General features: G+C 40.4%; 1 protein-coding gene across 1 annotated transcript in view; it reads left to right on the top strand.

The window, feature by feature from the left end:
- Positions 1-1,442: 1,442 nt before the first annotated feature.
- BTBD8 (BTB domain containing 8) overlaps positions 1,443-21,003 on the top strand; it is a 48,050-nt gene continuing 28,489 nt past the window's right edge. Inside the window, exons 1-5 of the mRNA XM_087719317.1 lie at positions 1,443-1,723; positions 6,349-6,546; positions 12,789-13,075; positions 16,531-16,633; positions 19,918-20,007. Coding sequence (XP_087575443.1) covers positions 1,578-1,723; positions 6,349-6,546; positions 12,789-13,075; positions 16,531-16,633; positions 19,918-20,007 — 824 coding nt within the window. The 5' untranslated portion in view covers positions 1,443-1,577. The remainder of the gene's footprint in view (positions 1,724-6,348; positions 6,547-12,788; positions 13,076-16,530; positions 16,634-19,917; positions 20,008-21,003) is intronic.

The raw sequence follows: 21,003 nt of genomic DNA, 5'->3' as shown, positions 1-21,003 counted from the left end.
GTTGTGACATCTCAACTCAAAACTTAACAGTTGAATTATCAGTAACTGAAAGCTTTTCCCATCCTTCCTCAAGCCATCTCTTAGAAACAAGATCGGAGACAAGCTCCGTCATCAAATCTTGTAAATACAGGATTAAAGGCATTCAAATTAGTGTTTATGTCTGTGGTTTGTTTTTCCTGCCCCTTGCCATGTTTGTGTGTGTGTGTGTGTGTGTGTGTGTGTGTGTGTGTGTGTGTGTGTGTGTGTGTGTGTGAATAGTTGATCCTTTATGCCTTCCAAACTAGACAATGGACAAAAATCCCTTTGAACAAATCATGGGTCTGTTGCATTTAGGGAACCTTATCATAATGCATTGAGATTCTCATACTCTTAATTGTTATTCCAGAGTCAGGTTCATCCAGTATTCTCTCTACCAAGTGTTCATTTTTTTCCCTGTCCAGCTGTTTATATAAGATCCTTTCTGTAAACAGAAATGATTTATAGATCTATAATTTCAACTCTTATATATCTATGATATCTATCTATATCTATCTATCTATCTATCTATCTATCTATCTATCTATCTATCTATCTATCTATCATCTATCATCTATCTATCTATCTATCTATCTATATCAGATAGATATAGATAGATATATCTATCTATCTCTATCTATCTATCTATCTATCTATCTATCTATCTATCTATCTATCTAATGTTGCATTTGTGCTGATAAATAAATAAAGGGAGACTAGTATAGATCTATTTCAAGCTATTTAGCTCTCATCAGCTAGCCATACCCTTACTGGGAATCGAATCTGGGCTGTATTACATATCAGGCAGTCATAGAGCCACAGGCTCTATTCCTTTATCAGATAGATAGATGATAGATAGATAGATAGATAGATAGATAGATAGATAGATAGATAGATAGATAGATAGATAGATAGATAGATAGATAGATAGATAAGATAGATAGATAAGAGATAAGATAGATAGATAGATAAATAGATAAGAGAAGATAGATAGATAGATAGATAGATGATAGATAGATAGATAGATAGATAGATAGATAGATAGATAGATAGATAGATAGATAGATAGATAGATAGATAGGTAGGTAGGTAGGTAGATTCTCTCTATCCGATCACTTGCTACAGCAACAGAACCACCCTTCGCCATGTGTTCCACAGAACGGTAAACAACAGGGAGGCGGGGATTTAAGTCATTCCTTTTGAGGACGGCACGCCGCGATTGGTCTACGTCTCTCCGCTTTGCCCAATGAGAACGAAGAAGCGGGATGATCTTCGACAGGACTCGGAACAAACATGTTTCCGGCGTTAGTGAAACTGCTGCCCGTTCCAAGCCATTCCTCCTCTCCTGACCAAAGCGCGATCGCCGCCAACACGAAGCGGCGTGGGTGTTTTGAGAGGGCAACAAAGGGAAGCGTTTAAGCGGGGTTTCCGACGTCCTTCCAAGGTCGGCGTTTGGAAGCCGTCTCCTTATGAGTTAAACCCCGCCACTGGGGTGACACATCCGATCTCCAGGCCAAAAGAGCCTATGCCGCCTCGCCGCCGGCTGGTTCTTAATTCACGCCATGGCGCGTTGTGGGGGGGACTCGATCTCCAGAGGCTCCGGAGGTCCCCGGGAGGAATCGGGAAGAAAAAGCGGCGAAAGGGGTTCCGGGGAAAGGCGGAGGCTGAAAGAGTTGGTGGCGGAACAACTGAGGCGCGATATGGAAAGGTAAAAAAAAAAGAGAGAAAAAAGCCGGGATATTACATATTGCTAGCTGTTTTGCATCTCGCCCCTTCACAAAAGGAGGTCTGTGGAAACCCACGTGGGCGTGTCACTGCAGCAGAGTCGAAGTGGAAAAAAAACCTGGATTTGCACCGAGTCAAATGCATTCACACGTGCAGTCTATAAACACGACATCTACCCGCGGGTTTTCTTCGAATTTTACAGTCGCAGGAGGGTGGGTTGTGGAAGCTCACTTTCTCTTCCCTGGTCCTCTTTGGGGGAAGACAATGTGACGCTTTGAAGAGTGAGGGAGGAAAAGAATGCCAGTTGAAACCGTGTTGGCTCAGATTATGGTGGATCTATTATTGCCACAGTGTAGAGAAAAAAAAGTAGACTTATATACCGCTTCCTAGGGCTTTCAGCCCTCTCTAAGCGGTTTACAGAGAGTCAGCATATTGCCCCCAACAATCTGGGTCCTCATTTTACCCACCTCGGAAGGATGGAAGGCTGAGTCAACCCTGAGCCGGTGAGATTTGAACAGCTGAACTAGCAGTAGCCTGCAGTGCTGCATTTAACCACTGCGCCACCTTGGAACCTCTGGAAAACAGAAGGTTTTCCTCTGCTTGGCAACCAATTGTTGCTAAAGCATCAGGAGCCACATTGGTCAAAAGGGAGATAATTCCTCAGTAGTCTCTCTCTGAAAACAACAAGAAGACACCCAGGGGAACCCCCAAAACAAAAGGCAATAGTACCTTCCTGTGTGTTCCCCAGCAACTGACCTTTGGAAATTACACTGAGTAGTACACCTTACAGCCTTAAGAAGTGAAGCCTGCAGCAGCAGCAGAAGTAAAATAACACATCAGTAAAACTCCCTAGAGCTCAGTAGGATTTGATAAATGTTGACCATGTTAAAGCCTGGTGAGAAAAAGATTAGTAGAGTTTTATATATAAAATTTGGCATTGGATGGGTACCAGTACAGACGGGTGGGTTGCTAATCCCGTTCCAACCGGTTCGGTTGGAACGGGGCCAGCGGTGTCCTCGTGCACGTGCGCAATTCACGCATGCGTCTTAGCGCCTGCGCGATGCTCCAACTGCTTGCGGAGACTCGCGCAGGCGCTGTATGTGCCATCCAGCTGCTTGCGGAGAATCGCGCAGGCGCTGTATGTGCCATGCGCCTGCATGGAAGCGCAGAAGCCTTCAAAGACTGGTAAGGAGCGCGGGCGGGCGGGTGGGCCCTTCGCCGTTCCCGGAAGTTAGTTACTTCCGGGTTTCGCCGACCAACCGGTTCGCGGGGACCGCCGCGAACCGGTTGAAACCCACCCCTGAGTACAGAACAGTTGGGTTCATCAATCTATCTGAAAACGCATTTAGATTGTCATCAGAACACATAACTTGGTTCACATGGAAGATGGTATTCTCTTAACGGTTCTGGAATATTGAGGGCAAAAATCCAAAATGGTGGGGTTTTTTGTACTTATGAGATGTTTGGAATTTTGGGATAATGACCAGGAAGAGCCTGACCATTCATAATATATTACTTTCACAATAGGCAGACTTGTGCATTATCTCCCCACCAGCCTTTCTATCATTTCACCCTAACTGTGGCGTTTTGCTCCATCATTTTCACTTTGTCAGAATATGAATGGGCAGAAACGTATCAGGAAATAAAGATTATGCGTTAGGGCTTGACTTTGGAGCCTGCTCACTTCCCATCTCATTTTTTTAAGAATCTAAAATAAAGACTCTAGAAAATCCAAAATAACTCACTTGAAAGGCGCTAAGAAGATGAGAGTAGCTCAGGCTGAACTGAGTACCTCCTGAAAGCTTGCAAATAGTCTCGTGTAGTAAATATCAAACTCTGAAAATAGCTTGAGTCGACCATGTTTTGCGACACCTCTAAAGGCCTATGTAATAATTAAGAAATTGGTAAATTGTTTTGGTCTCTCTTTTATGCTTTTTCCATTACTTTTTAAAAGGCAAATTTGCATATTAGTTTACTTTAAAAATGCAAATGCATAGAATAGAATAAGAAAGGCTGCCCCAATATTATCTTTCCTTACCAAGTAAAGGAATTCCCCAAAAAGGACACAAAAAATAAAAGGGGATATCCAAAGGGGATGCAGTGGTAAACTTCAGAAACGAAGACATGATTGATTTAAGGCTCTTTGCTGCTCCAATAAGAGGGTAGATAAAGTTGCTACTAATGTTAGTAATTTCCCTGATTGAGCAAACATGAAGCTATGTTCACATGATCTATTTGTGGTAGAACTAGAAAGGATGAAATATTTGAAAATATACATTAGAATTCCTGACCCAAACCTTATTTTACATACGGTACGTACGTACGTACATACATACATACATACATACCACACCACTCACGTACATTCAACTAAAACCTCTAGAATTTGCTTTTCTTTCTATGGAGGCTTCTCAAAGCCATGACCATTCCTAAATCAGAAGACCCTATTTATTCATACCTTGGTCACCTCTTCCATCAGTTGAGGTTAACTCATTCTCACAGGGCTGCCCTAGAAGATCATATTGAGTAGTTAAGAGTGCTTTTAATTTTCTCTGAGTAATGCCACCATCATAAGAACTCCTCTAGTTGCCACTGGCTTCTGGATGCAATTCAAGATACCAGTTGTCACATTTAAAGCCCCACATAGCTCAGGACCTGGTTATCTGTGGGACCATCTCTTAGCAGTTTTTCCTTATCTAATAAGATCTAGTTGAGAATGAACCATCTGAATTTCATCCTTGCTGTCTTCAGGATCCACGAGGATGTGCTTTTTCTGTAGCTGTCCCCCTTGAGAATAGTGCTATTACAGGGGTGTCAAACTCGATTTCATTGAGGACTGCATCAGGGTTGGGTTTGACCCAGTGGTGGGATTCAAATAATTTAACAACCGGTTCTCTGCCCTAATGACCAGCAGGGTAGGTGGGGCTTGGTGGTCATGTGACTGAGTGGGCATGGCCAACTCAACATCACTCACGTTGATGGGCGCTTCACCTTAGCTGTTACAATGTAATAAGGGTTAACCAGAGAGGCAGTTTCTGTAAGCAGGACAATAAAGATTAGGCTAGAAACAACACCAGAATGTTTCCTTCCTGCCTTCCTTATAGGCTTAGCCCTGGAAAGTGGGAAAAAACAAAATGAGATTTCTTCCAACAACCGTTCTCCAAACTGCTTAGAAAATTGCCAACTGGTTCTCCCGAATAGGTGCGAACTGGCTGAATCCCATCACTGGTTTGACCGCAGGGGGAGGGAGCATGGCCAGCTTGACGTCACTCGTGTTGAGGGTGCTTGCGGTGGCCTGAGTGCTCTGCCAACAAAAATGTGCTCCCAAGCTCCGTTTTCGGCTGTGACGGCCTCCTACCAGCCTCTGCCAGCAAAAAAGGAGCTTGGGGTGCGTGCGTGTGGCCCTCCCGAGCTCCGTTTTTGCTGGCAGAGGCACTGGGCTGCTCCTTTGCTGTTTCCAGCTTGGGCCAGATCTAAGAACCCCACAGGCCAGATCCGGTCTGCGAGCCTTCAATTTGACACCCCTGTGCTATTAGGTGCGAAAGACATGAGGTTTCAGTTAAGCTGATTTATTGCTAAAAGTAAAGGAATCTCCTCAACTAATGATCAGTATCTGGTTAGAATTAGATAAGGGTCAACAGCACTCAAGGAGGGGTTGCTTGTGACCAGGGTCGGATTTTCCTATAGGCTAACTAGGCTTCAGCCTAGGGCCTCAAGATCAAGAGGGGCCTACATTCAAATTGTTAGCAAAATTAAAATTACACTATTCTAAAAACAGTGAACACTAAAACACTGAACCGAAAATAAGGAGAAATTCTACGCATATGACTAATAAACAAACATAAAAATGTATTGGTTAAGATCGTTCCAGCGCCGCGGCAGTTGGGGAGCCCGCCCATGTTCCCGGCACCAGCGGTCGGGCGAGAGGCGCGGCCGCTCCCAGTAGCCGCCCTGTCGACACAGAGCCCACCAGCGGCCAGGCAGGTGAGGGCGAGGGGGCCGAGCCGGGCAGCTGAGCGCAGCAGGGGAGGCGGCTGGCCTCGCTGCCTTTGCCGCAGAGCAGAGCCGCCCTCCGTCGGGAGGCCAGCTATATATATTGATATATATTGATATATATCACAGTAATGATGTATTTTATTGTCTCTCATGTAATTTACAAACTTAAAAATGGGAGGTGACAGGGCCTCATAAGTGGAATAGCCTAGGGCCTCTTTTCATCTAAATCCGGCCCTGCTTGTGAACATGTAGGGATTCTAGGCTGCGCTTCCTTTCACTCTGCTGCCAGATTCTGCCATTCTTTCTCCTACAAGTGCTCCACTAGAAGTCAGATTTACAACCAATCCCACTAGGGATTGATTGTAGAGCAAGATATTTTCCTGAGTAGATTACAGCTGTTTGATGCTATATAGTTGTTTTCCACAGTGTGTCAATGGGTAGGAAGTTTATTGTTATTGGGCTTCAGTTTTACGTGTTTTTTATTCTTTCTGTTTTCCTTTTATATCATTTGTAATCCCCTATATTTCAAAGCAAGATAGATACAGCAGTTTATTTCAATCTGCAAGCACCCCTTTGTCTTATTTGTGAAGTTTTATTTTTATTCTATTGCAGACTTCTTGGAGAAGAAATCCAAACTGACATCACTTTCTATGTGGGCAATACGCTCTTCAAAGCTCACAAAGCAGTACTTTTAGCAAGAGTTCCACATTTCTTTCTACATGTTGTTGGAAGACATTTAAATACTTGTAGCAGCTGTGAAGCTTTAAAAGTGCAATATTTGGAACCTTCTGAATTTAAAGCTTTTCTACAGTAAGTTTCTTTTATTCTTCTCATTGCATTTTAAACTGCATTTTAAACAGAAATTATGATTTTGTATGGAAAGTTAAGAAACCCATTTAGCCGCCCAGTTATATTGTTCAGAATTCTTTTTCTACTGCAAAGATAGATCTAACCCTTGGGTTGCATATTAAGACACATTTTTTTTGTTTATTTTTCCCTGACCTGCAGTTTCCTGGAGCTTTATTTTCCAAAAATTAACATTTAAATTTGAAAAACATCCTGTTACACATATTCCAATGCATCTTATAATTGGTAAAATTTGGATAAAAGTAAGTTGTCCTACAGAGTGGTGTCTAGATTGTTGATCTCAGCATAGCTGAATATGTCTTTAAATGCCCTGTGCCATAGTAGCCTTAGTGTGCCAAAATTAACTAATACTATTCTTACAATTAGCAGAGAATTCTGTATTTAGCATTGGTATGACTAAGGCTGTTAACCTGGGCTACTTTTTCTTCTCTTACTAAAAATATTGCATAAAATCCATGATTGATGAAGTCATGACAAGCAATAGAGATGAATATTTATAGGCCCATCTGTTTATAAACATGGCACAGGAAAAATATAATTTAAAATGTAGGAAGAATAAATGGCAAAGAACATCAACTAAGAAATGAAGTAAAAGTCAGTTAGTCAGTCGGTTAGCTGGTCGGCCAGTTGATTGGTTGGTTGGTTGGTTAGAACATTTATATATCCACCCATCTTCCAGCCAACTCTGGGCAGTTACAACAACATATCAAATCATATTAAAACTATAAAATTAAACAGAGAAAATCATTCAAAACAACAAAGACCTGGCGCCAAGTCAAACCTTCAGAAGCCCAGTCTTCAAAGCTTAACAGAAGTCTAAGAAGATTAGAGACCTTCAGAACATGAGAGGCAGAGACCACAGGGCAGGGTCTGCCATGGAAAAAGCATGCTTCCTAACTTCCACCACATGGCAATATTTAGGGGAAAGGAGCACATCCGCTATATCTAATTTGGTAGGGTTAGATGTCCTTAGGGAAAGAGGATCCTGCAGATATCTTGGCCCTCTGCCATATAAGGCTTTAAAGGTGATGACCAACACCTTGATGATTTGCAATATAATAATATAAAATCACCTAATAATATTAAATATAAAAATTAATATTATAAGCTGCCTAGAGTTTACCTTGTGGTAAGATGGCCAGCTAATAACTTTAAATAAATAAATACATTTGAATAATAAATAATAAGACATGGTATAAAATAGATTTGCTTATATTTCGTTGTTTCCTCTTATTTCCTATCCTTAATTGCATCTCACTACCGTGTTTCCCCGAAAATAAGACAGGGTCTTATTTTCTTTTGACCCTCCAAATAAGGGCTTGGCCTTATTTTTGGGGAGGTCTTATTATTTTCCAGGTGCAGGAGGCAACAAGCCCATCAGCCCCACCCTCTCTGTCCCACCACCTGCTTGCCTGTGGCCACAATGAGCCAAGTTCTCCTTGCATCCTGGCCTTCGCCTGCCCTGCTTGCTGGCTGCTGAACAGCTGACTGTGCTGCTCTGGCTTCACGGGGGGGCTCTTCCTGGCAGAACACACACACACACACACACACACACACACACACCCTCCAAGGCAGCCACATCCCTTCACTAACTTGCTTTCCAGTTCCATTCTCCGCTCCATGTGCAGGACAAGAAAAGTAGACTGTGTGCCTATGGTAAAAAAAAATACCAGAAAATACCTTCCAACTTCTCGCAAAAAAAAAAAAAAAAAAAAATCTCGCGAAATTGGAAGTAGTCCCACAAACTACTTTTCTTGCCCTGCACGTGGCAGTGGAGAATGGAGCAGGAAATCAGGTTAGTGGAAGGATGTGGCTGCCTTGGGAGTGTGTGTGTGTGTGTGTGTGTTAGGGATCTCTCTCTCACACACCCACACATCATCCTTTCCTTGGGAACTCTGCACAGACGCAGAGAAGCCTTCGGATAGAGCATTTGGGGGATGTGCGTCTGCGCTGAGATCCCAAGGAAAGAACGATTGCCAGGAAAGAGGGGTGCGATTTTGCTTCTTATCCTGTTCTGAGTCTGTGCTGAGCTTCAGAACAGGGTAAGAGGAAGTAAAATCTCCCCTCCCCATTTTCAAGCGGTTTGCAAAAATGGCCCATTCCGAGCCTTCAATCCTGCAATCTTGGAATTCTGAAGGCTCAAAACGGGACGTTTTTGCAAACCGCTTGAAAATGGGGAGGGGGATGTTTGGGATATTCCTGCCTCTCACCCTGTTCTGAAGGTCAGCACAGACTGAAAACAGAATAAGAGACAAAATCCCCCCCCCCCTCCTGATTTTCAAGCCGTTTGCAAAAATGCCGCATTCCGATCCTTCAATCCTGCAATCCTGGATAATGTGAAGGCTCGGAATGGGGCGTTTTTGCAAACCGCTTGGAAATGGAGAGGGGGGATTTTGTCTCTTATCCTGTTCTCTGTCTGTGCTGAACTTCAGAACAGGGTGAGAGGCAGAAATATCCTCTTCCACATTTTCAAGCCATTTGCAGAAACGCCCCATTTCGAGCCTTCAATGTGAATATGCTGGTGAGAAGCAACCTCCTGTAGGCATGGAAATACATACACTTGAGACATCGGAAGAAGCTCTGCGAGGAGACGCTGCTGCCGAAGTGCAGGAAATCTCCCCACCACCACCACCTGCAGATCGTCCTTTCAAAGAGAAATTTCACCAGGACGAAGAAGTGGCTGAAGGCGGCGTTTGTGTCGCCTTCATCCTGGTGAAACTCCTCTTTGAAAGGACGATTTGCAGGTGGTGGTGGTGGATTTCCTGCACATCAGCAGTGGTGTCTCCTCACAGGTCTTCTTCGATGTCCCAGGTGTATTGATTTCCATGCCTTCCTTTCCTGTTCCATGGACGGAATTGCCTGCTGGGTGGGTGGGTGGGTGGGTGGGTAGGTAGGTAGGTAGGTAGGTAGGTAGGTAGGTAGGTAGGTAGGTAGATAGATAGATAGATAGATAGATAGATAGATAGATAGATAGATAGATAGATAGATAGATAGATAGCAGTTAGACTTATATACCGCTTCATAGGGCTTTCAGCCCTCTCTAAGCAGTTTATAGAGTCAGCATATCTCCCCCACAGTCTGGGTCCTCATTTCACCCACCTCGGAAGGATGGAAGGCTGAGTCAACCTTGAGCCGGTGAGATTAGAACCGCTGAACTGCAGATAACAGTCAGCTGAAGTGGCCTGCAGTACTGCACCCTAACCACTGCGCCACCTCGGCTCTGTTGTGTTGCTTGGCCTCCGGCTTCTTTTGCAACCGCAATTGGCTGCAAAAGCGACCTGTGTTTGCTGTAGGCAGACGCCTGAGCGGCCCTGTGAATCAGCGGATGGAGCGGCTCAGCTGCTCCAATTAAGGGGCCGAGAAGCCCTGGGGGTGACTGGGGAAGGAAAGGGCTGCCCCCTATTCTGGCTAAACCCACCCCTTCACTGGGGCTTATTTTTGGCGGAGGGCTTATATTTTTGCCCACCCCGGAAATCTGGAATGGCCTTATTTTCAGGACATGTCGGGGAAACACGGGTACCTCCTCGTTGGCTGTACTTTATATAAAGTTGCTTACTCTGAAAAGAAATAGCATGATGAGGTTATGTATAGTATCTATATATGTTTATTTAGATATTCCAGTCTGTTGTTATATGTTTATTAGTTTCAAATGCTCTGAGCAAACATACATGATTATTAATGTAGCCACAAAATGCTTTTGAAACAACATTAATGCAGATAACTACGTATTCTAAAAGAGATTGTTTATTTGAGGCATTTTTAGGGCTATCATGCTATTTTCAAAATTATTTTGAAAAATAACAAAAAAATGTATAGCATTGCAACTTTTGAAAATAAATAGCTTTTTCCCCCGTATAGAAATGATGTTCGCAACTAGTTACCCTTTCTGCAAATTTGAAATGTTAACCTTTATTTAAACTTGTCATACTTAGATTCACAGTTCTCACCAAAATCTGTTGAGTAATGAACCCAGCAAGTATAAATCCAATTGCATTCATATATTAAGGGCAGTGTAATGGTATTTGGGAATGACCTTGGAAAAAACTACAGCCACGATACCGATTGGATGAGAGGCAGATTAGCCCTTAGAAGGAATGTGGGCATGGCAATTATCTCAGAAGTGGTTCTCTTGTTTCCTTGGGGGCAATGGGGGGAGAAATGAACTTTCAGACTTTCAAGATTGATATCAACCGTGAGACATAGTGTAGACAGGAAACACGCCCAGGTGAACTGATTCTACTTTTCTTTGTAAAAGAATCTTGTAAGTCTGTCTTCCAAGGTCTTTCAAACATACAATTACAAGCAGAGACTGGGAAGATAGAAACCAAAGCCAACCCCCCCCCCCCCTTATGCACATTTCTCAATCATATCCAAAGGCTAGCAGAAGACTGGCCAAGTATCTATTGACTTGGGAGTTTGGAGAGAAAAAGCCTAGAGTTTAAATTATGAAGCACAGTTTTATAGATATACAGGCTCTGACTTCATTACACCGTTTGAACAATCAATTGGGATAGAAGCTTCATTCTTGTCAGCAATAGATTTTATAAGCTAGACAAGTCATGTCTGAGAATCTTTTGCCCAGACTAATCAATCCTGCATGTGGGGTTTGGAGAGTCATGGTTTAATACTGAGCTCAGATGTGAATCTGGACAGCTTGAAGAGCCGAGGTGGCGCGGTGGTTAGGGTGCAGTACTACAGGCCACTTCAGCTGACTGTTATCTGCAGTTCAGCGGTTCTAATCTCACCGACTCAAGGTTGACTCAGCCTTCCATCCTTCCGAGGTGGGTGAAATGAGGACCCAGACTGTGGGGGCGATATGCTGACTCTGTAAACCGCTTACAGAGGGCTGAAAGCCCTGTGAAGCGGTATATAAGTCTAACTGCTATTGCTAGCTTGATTGCCCATAATTACTGCTATCAATATGGGAGGTGAGTCTTTATCTAGAGAACTGTGATTCAGCTTCTGGGAGTCCCGCTAACTGTTGATAAAGTTTGCTAATGTCTTGCTTTCGATTCAGAACCAAGTGGTGACCAGATGGACCAATTAGTTCAGATGAAAAGCTAACTGGTGGATTAGGGACACACGGGACAAAATCTACAGATGGGACAAAATCTACCACCGCTGGTGTTCTGTGGACTAATTTCAGCATCCTGTACTTGTTAGAGTAGCTCCAGTCCCATCCGGGAGCACTAGCACTTTTGCTTAACAAATATGAGAAGAAATCAGGCAACTGAATTACCTTCCTTGCTTAATGGAACTATACATCCTTAAAATTGGATGGCATCCCTGCAGGCAGAACTAGCTTAGAATTTTAAATTAGCTCCATGGCTGAGATTCAAAAGGGGTTTGGTAGCAGCTTTTGAGACTAGCCATTTTTATTTAAAATTCATGGGTGAAGCTAACTTCATCAAATGCATCCACAAATGCTTATGTTTCAAATAAGATTATTAGCCTCGAAAGGTGCTACTCTTTTCGCTCAGAAAGTGCTCTGAATTTTAATAGTCATATGTTGTCATGGTTCTCTTCCTAAAATGTCACCAGTGACCGAGAGAGAACTGTAAAATGGGCAACATCTGCCTTCTGATTCAGAACAGCCTGCAATTTGGACAACGATGTTAATTTTGTAGCAGGCCCGAGAGTTAATTCAAAGATCCAGTTGAACAAGTAACTGTCAACCATGATATTCATCACTTCTGGCGGAGTAAACATTCAGTACGCTGCTGAGTTTCAGCTTTTAACTCGGGACATGGGGCGAAAAATTGACCAGTTCAGATGAAATAAGGAATGAATTTACTCATTAAAGCAGGGTCGAGAATAATTATAGCACTAATCCAAGTTTCCTTGGGAAAAGCCTCTTGGAAATTCAAAGTATTACTTAATTATATGTATCTTTTTTATTTTGTCTTGTTTGACCTTATGTACCATTGAAAGGGCAAGCAGTCTATGTAACATTGAAAAACAAAACAAAATAATAATAATGTGGAAGGGCATATTCCTAAAAAAGAAACCATCTTAAAATTCTTACGTCAAACCGTTTGAATGATGCAATGTCCAATGTTGTGTTGTACAGTGAGATGATGTTATGTAGGTGTAATTTAAAAGGAAGCAAAATCCCACTAAGATTAATGGAAGTTATTGCCAAGACACTGTCAGATGGATTGGAGCCTGACATGTTCTCTTCCTAGGGCTGCGTATTCATCGGACAGAATCATTACAGAGGAAGAACAAGAGATTCTAAATAAAAAAGTTTCAACGCCTGAATTAGCGAAAGAAAATGAAGAGTTAAAAGTTGACAGTTTACACAGTGATCAAAAATGTACAGAGCAGAGGCTGGGAAACCATGAAAGGACATCTGACCATCACTGGATATTATGCAAGAGAGCTGTAGAAACAGAATGTGCTGCGTCCTCTTTCTCTACTGGTGGCATGCCGACAGAAGCTATTGATGCTGAGAGTGAGGTAACTATGTCAGGTGAGATTAAAATGTAATGTGTGAATTGTTATCTAAGACATCAGTTTGTGCTTGTTCACTGCCTCGGACAAATTTACAGCTATTCCACAAACAAGATGAATAATTCACAACTGTAACTTGATTCCTGAGTAAATGAGACTTGCATTAGTCAGACTGGACTGGATGGCTAACATTTGGCGTCGTGTGCTGAAAGAGTGCATGTGCGCGTAACCCCCCCACATGCTCCACGCATGCACACGCATACACACCCGGCATGCAACCCACATGCATGTCTAGTATGACATGAGCACAGAGGGACTGAGGAAGGGTTTTAAAATGAGGATTTGTCTGAAAGGTCAATTTTTCGTAACAGCAAGAATCAAATTGTAATTTAATTTTAGGTCAGGTATGTGACCTCCTTCAATGCTGGTAATGCAACTGAGCACCTAGTATTTAGAATCAAGGCCTTGCCAAGATTTTGAAGATGCCAAATAATAATTTCCTAATGGAGACCATAATGGCATATTATCAATATAATTTTCATTCCCGTACAATATAAAAGTCAACAAATGGGAATAGTTCATTAGTAGTGCATTCTTGCAGAACGATTGGCTTCCAAGAAATAAAATTTTGTGCGAATCATTTTTTTTTCATAATTTGTTTCTGAAATTTATTTTGTACTATATCAAGAGCTTTTTCTGCGTCTAGTTTCAAGTCTCTCAGAATAAATTGTTAAAGTATCTACCAGTATTCTAACATTACCAGAAGGTTGGCATTCTTTCATAAAGATGAATTATGCAGGTTTAATTATTAATAATCATACCTTCTGCAATATTCATGCCCCAAAGAGTCTCTTTTAAAATTCAGTTACATAAGTCTGATAAAATGATACATGGAGTCTTTTCAAAAAACTTTTTTTTTATGGGAACCAAGATCTCTATGGCTTTTATACCTTTCTTCAAAAATGCAATTACCCTAGTGGTCCTCCCAAATTTCATAAAATCAATGTCTCGCAATGCTGGAAATGGTGACTAAACTTTGAATGAAAATGAGAATCTTACAACGATCTATTTTATTTTCAAAATTAATAGCTGCTTGAGTGGTATCACCACATTTACAAGCATATCTCGGAAATATGGGTCCCTTTAGTGATAAAGTGAGTATCATGATGAAGCAAACCATGTTAATTTTTTTGTCTGCAGTGCATATAAAAGTTATGTTTACACAATACTATAGTCTTATTAAGTTGGCCATATCATTATACCTAAAAATATACATACATACACACACACACACACACACACACACACACACACACCAGTGGTGGGTTGCTTGTCCCGTTCCAACCAGTACGGTTGGAATGGGGCCGGCGGCGTCCTCATGCACGCGCGCAGTTCACGCATGTGTCTTAGCGCCTGCGCGATACTCCAGCTGCTCGCAGAGAATCGCGCAGGCGCTGTATGTGCCATGCGCCTGCGTGCAAGCACAGAAGCCTTCAAAGACCGGTAAGGAGGGCGGGCGGGCCCTTCGCCGTTCCCGGAAGTTACTTACTTCCGGGTTCACTGACCAACTGGTCCCCGCGGACTGCCGCGGACCGGTTGAGACCCACCCCTGATACATACATACATATATACAAATACTTTCTTGCTAAAAACACTATTCATCACCTGAGCCTTCAGTGAATCATAATATTTTGATAGTGGAGGGTCTTTTTTTAAAAAACCACAATATCTGTGAAGTACAATAAAAGGGGCTGTGCCTATATACTGTAATGACAAGTATAGATATTGGAAAATAAATTGCATTTGAATGCAATCATGTGTAGTATTCTCATCAGATAAGTACCCAACAGTTTAACAGATTTAAAAGCATTATACAACTCTAAAATATGATTCCTTATTCAAAGTTTCCATACTTCATTCTCTAAATTATTATGATATAAACCTTTCAGGTTTTTTTTCAGAATATATATACTACAGTCATAACTTATATAAAAAGTTTAAATTACCCTCATATGATCGTCATATTTTTTTCTCCATTTATTTAATGAAAAAATAACGAAATGCATGTTGGTAATCCAGAATTTGAAATCATCTAGTAATGATATATTAAAATATCTTCAGGTACCACTTTGATATTTCTTGCCAAATAACTACTAATGCTTTTACGCGATATTGTAATTCTCAAACAAATTAACTATAAATTAGGATACTAAAATTTAAAATAAATAAATTTTTAAAAAATTAGGATATATGGCATTTTTTGTAAAAGTGCTTATTTAGATTAATTTAGTTGACTTGTATATCAACTAAAGATCATATAACCAGCTTGAGAAAAAAAAAGGATTATATGTAAATACAAAACTTGTAATAATAAAATTAAAAATAAAACAAAACCCATAACTATATTAATATAATTCTGAGAAATAAAATAACCCACAAAGGGTCACTGTGAAAGTGAAGAAGGAAAAATTGTAATTAAAAATTTAGAAAATGATAACAGTTACTTCTAAAGGCATTCCCAGTGGAGACCTGCCTAGACATCAGATATAGCCATTCTTCCTCTATCCTATGCTGAAAATCCATTTTATTTGAAAGTCAAAAACTACCTATATTTAATAACTGAATATATACAGAAACACTAAAGACTGAAATGTTGCTCCAATTACAATATTTAGATTCTAGACCTTAATTCTAAATAATTAGGAATTTTAGGGTCACAATTTCTTCTTTCTATGCAAAGAGAGAAAGTTTGCAGTACAGATAAAGGAGTTATTTATGTCTTGTCTCATAGATAGCATGAATAAATGTGGCAAGAAAAATCATAAAATGCGGCAAAACTCATTGTTGCTCAAGAATGGAAGAATAGGAATTCCCACTATTGCAAAGTAGAATATTTTATACCACTATTGTAAATCTTTACCCAAATTAGTCCTCTCAATTGTTTTGAATTGTGAATCCCAGGATTGTGGTATGTCTTTTTTCGTACTTACTTGTAATGAGAACTTAAGTTTAATCTGTTTTAAAGGTGGCATGTTTATAAAGATTGCCACGTAAACTTAAAGATGAATAATTTATTTATATTGGTTATAAGCTACAGAACTGCATGATTCAGAATCTTACTCTTGGCAAGTTTGAATTTTGTAATACTTTATGTATAGCATGAACACTGCTAAGTTATGGTTCCCTCATATAAAAAAACTTAAGCATTTGTAGCAGTGGTGGGATTCAGCCAGTTCTCACCACTTCGGGAGAACCAGTTGTTAACTTTCTGAGCAATTTGGTGAACTGGTTGTTTGAAGAAATCATTAGGGCAGAGAACCGGTTGTTAAGTTATTTGAATCCCAACACTGATTTGTAGTATATCAGTCGAACATTTTTAAAATGTTTTCATCTATTAATGTTTGAATTTCAGTACAAGTAAAAATATATTAGAAAGATTTTTTTCCCCTTTTTGTCTGCTTGATTCCAAAACAGAAATCGCGTCTGGCTTAGGAAAAGACCTGTTGATGCTCTACCAGAATTCTTGGTTTTCAGATATTAATATTTGGATTGATGGAAAACCCTTTGAAGTGCACAGGTACTGTCGTTAAAGACTTTGTGATGGCTTTTATGGGTACAGGAGGGAGAAGGAAGGATTAGACACAGAGACATTTTATACGACTGTGTACTAAAAAGTTACTGCATCTGTGTAAAGATGAAAAACATTGTGATTTCTTCTAGTTCTGATATGGGTAGAGTTACAGGTAGTGTAATGCCTTCTGCATCTATCCAGTATTGTTTCTTATACGCATTTTGGTAATGTATATTTGTACAGCCTTTAAGAGTGGTGCAATGGCATTTACAATATTTGTAAAAGCCTTTTTTTTTTCAAAAATTTTCAATAAAAAAAAAGAGTGATGCAATGGCCTAGAGGTGCAGAATCAGGAGGCTGTGAGTTCGATCCTAGGTAGAGGCAGATATTTCTCTCTCTGGGCAAACTGAGAATATATTTGCTGAAAAAAACTCTGCATTGGCGACAGGAAGAGCATCCAGCCATTAAAACATTCTGCTAGCTCCATTCAGTTGCCCAGACTACACCCTGCAAGGGATTATGGGATAGTTAAAAGAGGATGATGCATATAACCCTTTATAAAGATTGAAAAAAGTAAAATCAGTTATTAATCCATCAACAATTTAAAATGTCTTGCTTAAAGAGGAAGACAGCTTTGAAGTATAGTAGCTTGAGCCAGGAACTCTTCAGAGTTTTCAAGACACAAAATGTAGAACGTATCATCAGTAATGGAAAAGAAAAAATAAGAAACTACACAGATACCTCTAACACCTATTTCTGGATTTTTTTTTGTTGATATATCAAGGAACTATTGCAGCCCATGGCATAAATAAGAGACGGGAAAGACAGCCAAAGTTATTTAAAAGCAAATATATGTTGGGTTCTAGATGTTGCTTGTTTACAACTACAGAGAAATATTCATATTTTTTGCCCACTCCAATAACCTAGAATTTTTTTGAGAACTTTGGCCTACTGTTAATAAGCTAGCCTGTTGTTCACTCAGTAGCATCCTATTGCCAAGCTAAAATTCAATACCACCATTTTTTTTCTTGCTAAGAATAAAGCCAGGAAACTATTTATTGAGTCATAATGACAGGAAGAAAGGGAGGAGGGATATACCTAATACAAACCTGCTATTCTATTGCAAGAATAGAATAGAACAGAATAGAATAGAGAAGAAAAGAGAAGAAAAGAAAAGAAAAATTCTTTATTCACCAAATGTCACTAGACACACCAGGAATTTGTCTCCGGTGCATAAGCTCTCAATGTACACAACAATGAAGTGATAGGCCATAGATCATAAAGCATGTATACAATAATTAATCATAAGATACAAACAACATTAAGCTAGAGTTTGTGAAAATTTTGATTTATCATAATGTGTGAACCCTTCCAATCATAATTGGTGGATACTGCTTATGAAAGCACAGTTGTTGTTTTTCTGAGCTGAAATTGAAAACATCTAAGTCTTTAGAAACCAGATAGATACCGTATTTTTGGAGTATAAAACGCACCAAGATTTTGAAGAGGCAAATTTTTAAAAAAGGTGGGTAGATAGAGGGATAGACAGGGAGAGAAAGAGAGAGAAATACAGTAGGTAGGTAGGGAGAGAGAGTGAGTAGGTAGTTGGTAGGTAGATAAAGGGAGAGAGAGAGAGAGAAGACAGATAAAGATATATATATATATATATATATATATATATATATATATATATATATATATATATATATATATATATATATATATATATATATATACACACACACACACACACACACACAGAGGGAGAGAGGGAGAGAGAGAAATACAGTAGATAGGTAGGTGTCTGGCACAGCACTTGATCAATGTACTTTTCCACATTTAGTTAAAGAGCTTTCCAAAAGGAAAAAAAAAGTTTTTGCACTCTGCAAACCTCCCAAAAACGGCCTGTTTTTCATGAAAACGGGCCTGTTTTTTTCCCCAAAAAAGGCATGAATAGCCTTGGGGGAGGGCTTGCAGAGTGCTCCTGGGGAGTGGGGGGCCAAAAACGAGCAAAAAACGGCCCGTTTTTTGTCCAAAAAATTGCATGCATAGCCTTATGGAGGCTTATAGAGTGCTGCTGGGGGTGGGGGACAAAAAACAGCCTGTTTTTTGCTCATTTCTGCCCTCCCCAGCTCCCAGGAGCTCTTTGAAAGTCTCCATAAGGGTATGCACAGCCATTTTGGTGAAGGGGGCGGGGCTTCGGGAGGCAAAAAAAATGCTGTATTCAGTGTATAAGACGCACCCAGATTTTCAGCCTCTTTTTTGAGGAAAAAAGTGCGCCATACTCCAAAAATACGGTATAGTATGATTTTACTGTTGAACCGCTAATTCAAAATATTTAAGAACTTGGGGTGCTGCTCAGAATGAAAAAACTAACAGTTAAAAATTCATTATATGATTCTGTGCAACAGGATAATGTGGTAGACTAGTTGAGGTTCTTACTTTCTTGAGTGAAAGAGCAAATTAAGTACTAAATTAAGAGCTGGCATCCAATCCATTTGGATTTTTAAAAATTCCTCAAATGAAAGTTTGCAGCCAATGAAAACAAAGCTGTATATCTTTTTCAAGAAATCCTTCCATCACCAACACCTCTTCCCAAAATCTGTTTTAGTAATATGAACATAGGGAAATCTCTAAGGCTACAGTATATTCATATTTGAAATAGTGTTATTGTAAACCAGGGGTGTTCAACGTTCGGCCCACGGGCCAGATGCATCACACACTGGCCACGGCCACCCCCAGTTTAGCGAAGAGGGGAAGTTATGATACATCACATGACAACAATGTAACGCCGTGAGTTTGACAACCTTGTTGTAAATCTATGAAAAGAATATGGTTTAAGGTTTAAGATTTATTGTATTTATATGCCGCCCTATTCCCGGAGGGACTCAGGGCGGCTAACAAACCCAGGGGGGGGGGGGGTAAACAAGAAGGGAGTACAACAAACCGGTACAAAGAGAATTTAAAAATATATCTTCTCTGGACGAAAACATGAAAGCATTATTAATGTGTACCCAAAGGAACTTGGGATTTCCCTTCCTCTTGGTGTGTATGTTTGTGTGTGTGTACCCTGTAATAAAATGTTTTGACTGGAAGCATCTCAGAGAGTTTTCCTAATTTTTCTTTAGCAAATTGGATTAAATACCAGGGATATTAGACAGAATTGTACAGAGTGAACAAATATACATTAGCATGCCAAGAACATTAAATTTCAATAGTCTGTAGATATTCTTTTAAAATAAATATTTTTATTGAGTAACATAGTTCGTATTTAATTCTCTTTCTCACAGGGCTATTCTTTGTGCCAGATCTAGTTACTTTTATGCTATGCTGAATGGGAGCTGGGCAGAAAGCTCTCAAGAGCACATCACTCTTCAAGGGTAAGCTGACTTCTTCACAAATCATGTGGAAAAAAGGCAATTTAAAACCACTGCAAATTTTAAGAAGCGAAGCTACCTGTAAAAGAATTCATATTAAGTCTGCTTGATATAGTATTTGATGAATACATTTGAGCCCGAGTTCTGAGTAAATATCTGTGAATTCAGTCAGCATCTGTTTTGCAGAACTGGTGTCTAAAAAAAGTAAAAATAGCGTGCTGTGCTAGATTGCAGTCTGCTTGGCATTTAATTGCGATTGCATCTTTGTTTTCATTGTTCTTTGTTCCAGTGGCAGATGCAGCAATATTTATCTATTAATGAGTATAAAGGCTTCCCTGGTTTCAATTTTGATGGTTTGCTTAACCATCATGGTTGAATAAACCACGGCTGACTAGATTCACACACTGAATCGTACTGTGTGATGGCTTAGACTTAGAGCATGAATGTCAGCCCAATTGTGTCACGTGACGTGACATTTTTGCCTTTGCAAAGCCGGGGTGGGTGGGCTGCGCGTGATACATGTGGCCCATGGGCCGCCAGTTTGACACCCCTGAACAACGAGCATAGCAAGTTTTGTACAACTGTATGGTAGTCGTGTGAAGAATGGTTATGTGATGGATTAGGAATGGGAAATCAGAGTTGCCTTTATAATTTTATACCTATGTAAAGTTGCCACCCTACATATGTTTTTAATCCAAGAAACTCCATTTGATTAAGTGGAGTTTAAAGTGTGCATGACAGAGGTCCCCAATGCCCAAGCCGGTACTGATCTGTGGCCTGTTATGAACCAGACCACATCGCCAGAGGTGAGCAGTGGGTGAGCAAGCAAAGCTTTATCTGTATTTGCAGCCGTTACTCGGCGCTAGAATCATCATCTCAGCTCTGCCTCAAATCATCAGGCATTAGATTCTTATAAAAGCGCGAACCCTTCTCTAAACTGCACATGTGAGGAATCTAGGTTGCACTCCCCCCACCCCCGGGTCTGTGGAAAAAAAATTA

The sequence above is a fragment of the Thamnophis sirtalis genome, unplaced genomic scaffold (genome assembly GCF_051295495.1).
Source record: "Thamnophis sirtalis isolate CommonGarterSnake01/CBP01778 unplaced genomic scaffold, rThaSir2_p1.2 scaffold_7, whole genome shotgun sequence".
NCBI classification, from domain to species: Eukaryota; Metazoa; Chordata; class Lepidosauria; order Squamata; family Natricidae; genus Thamnophis; species Thamnophis sirtalis.
Note: the sequence above shows the minus strand (reverse complement) of the source record. Positions and strands in the feature narration are given on the sequence as shown.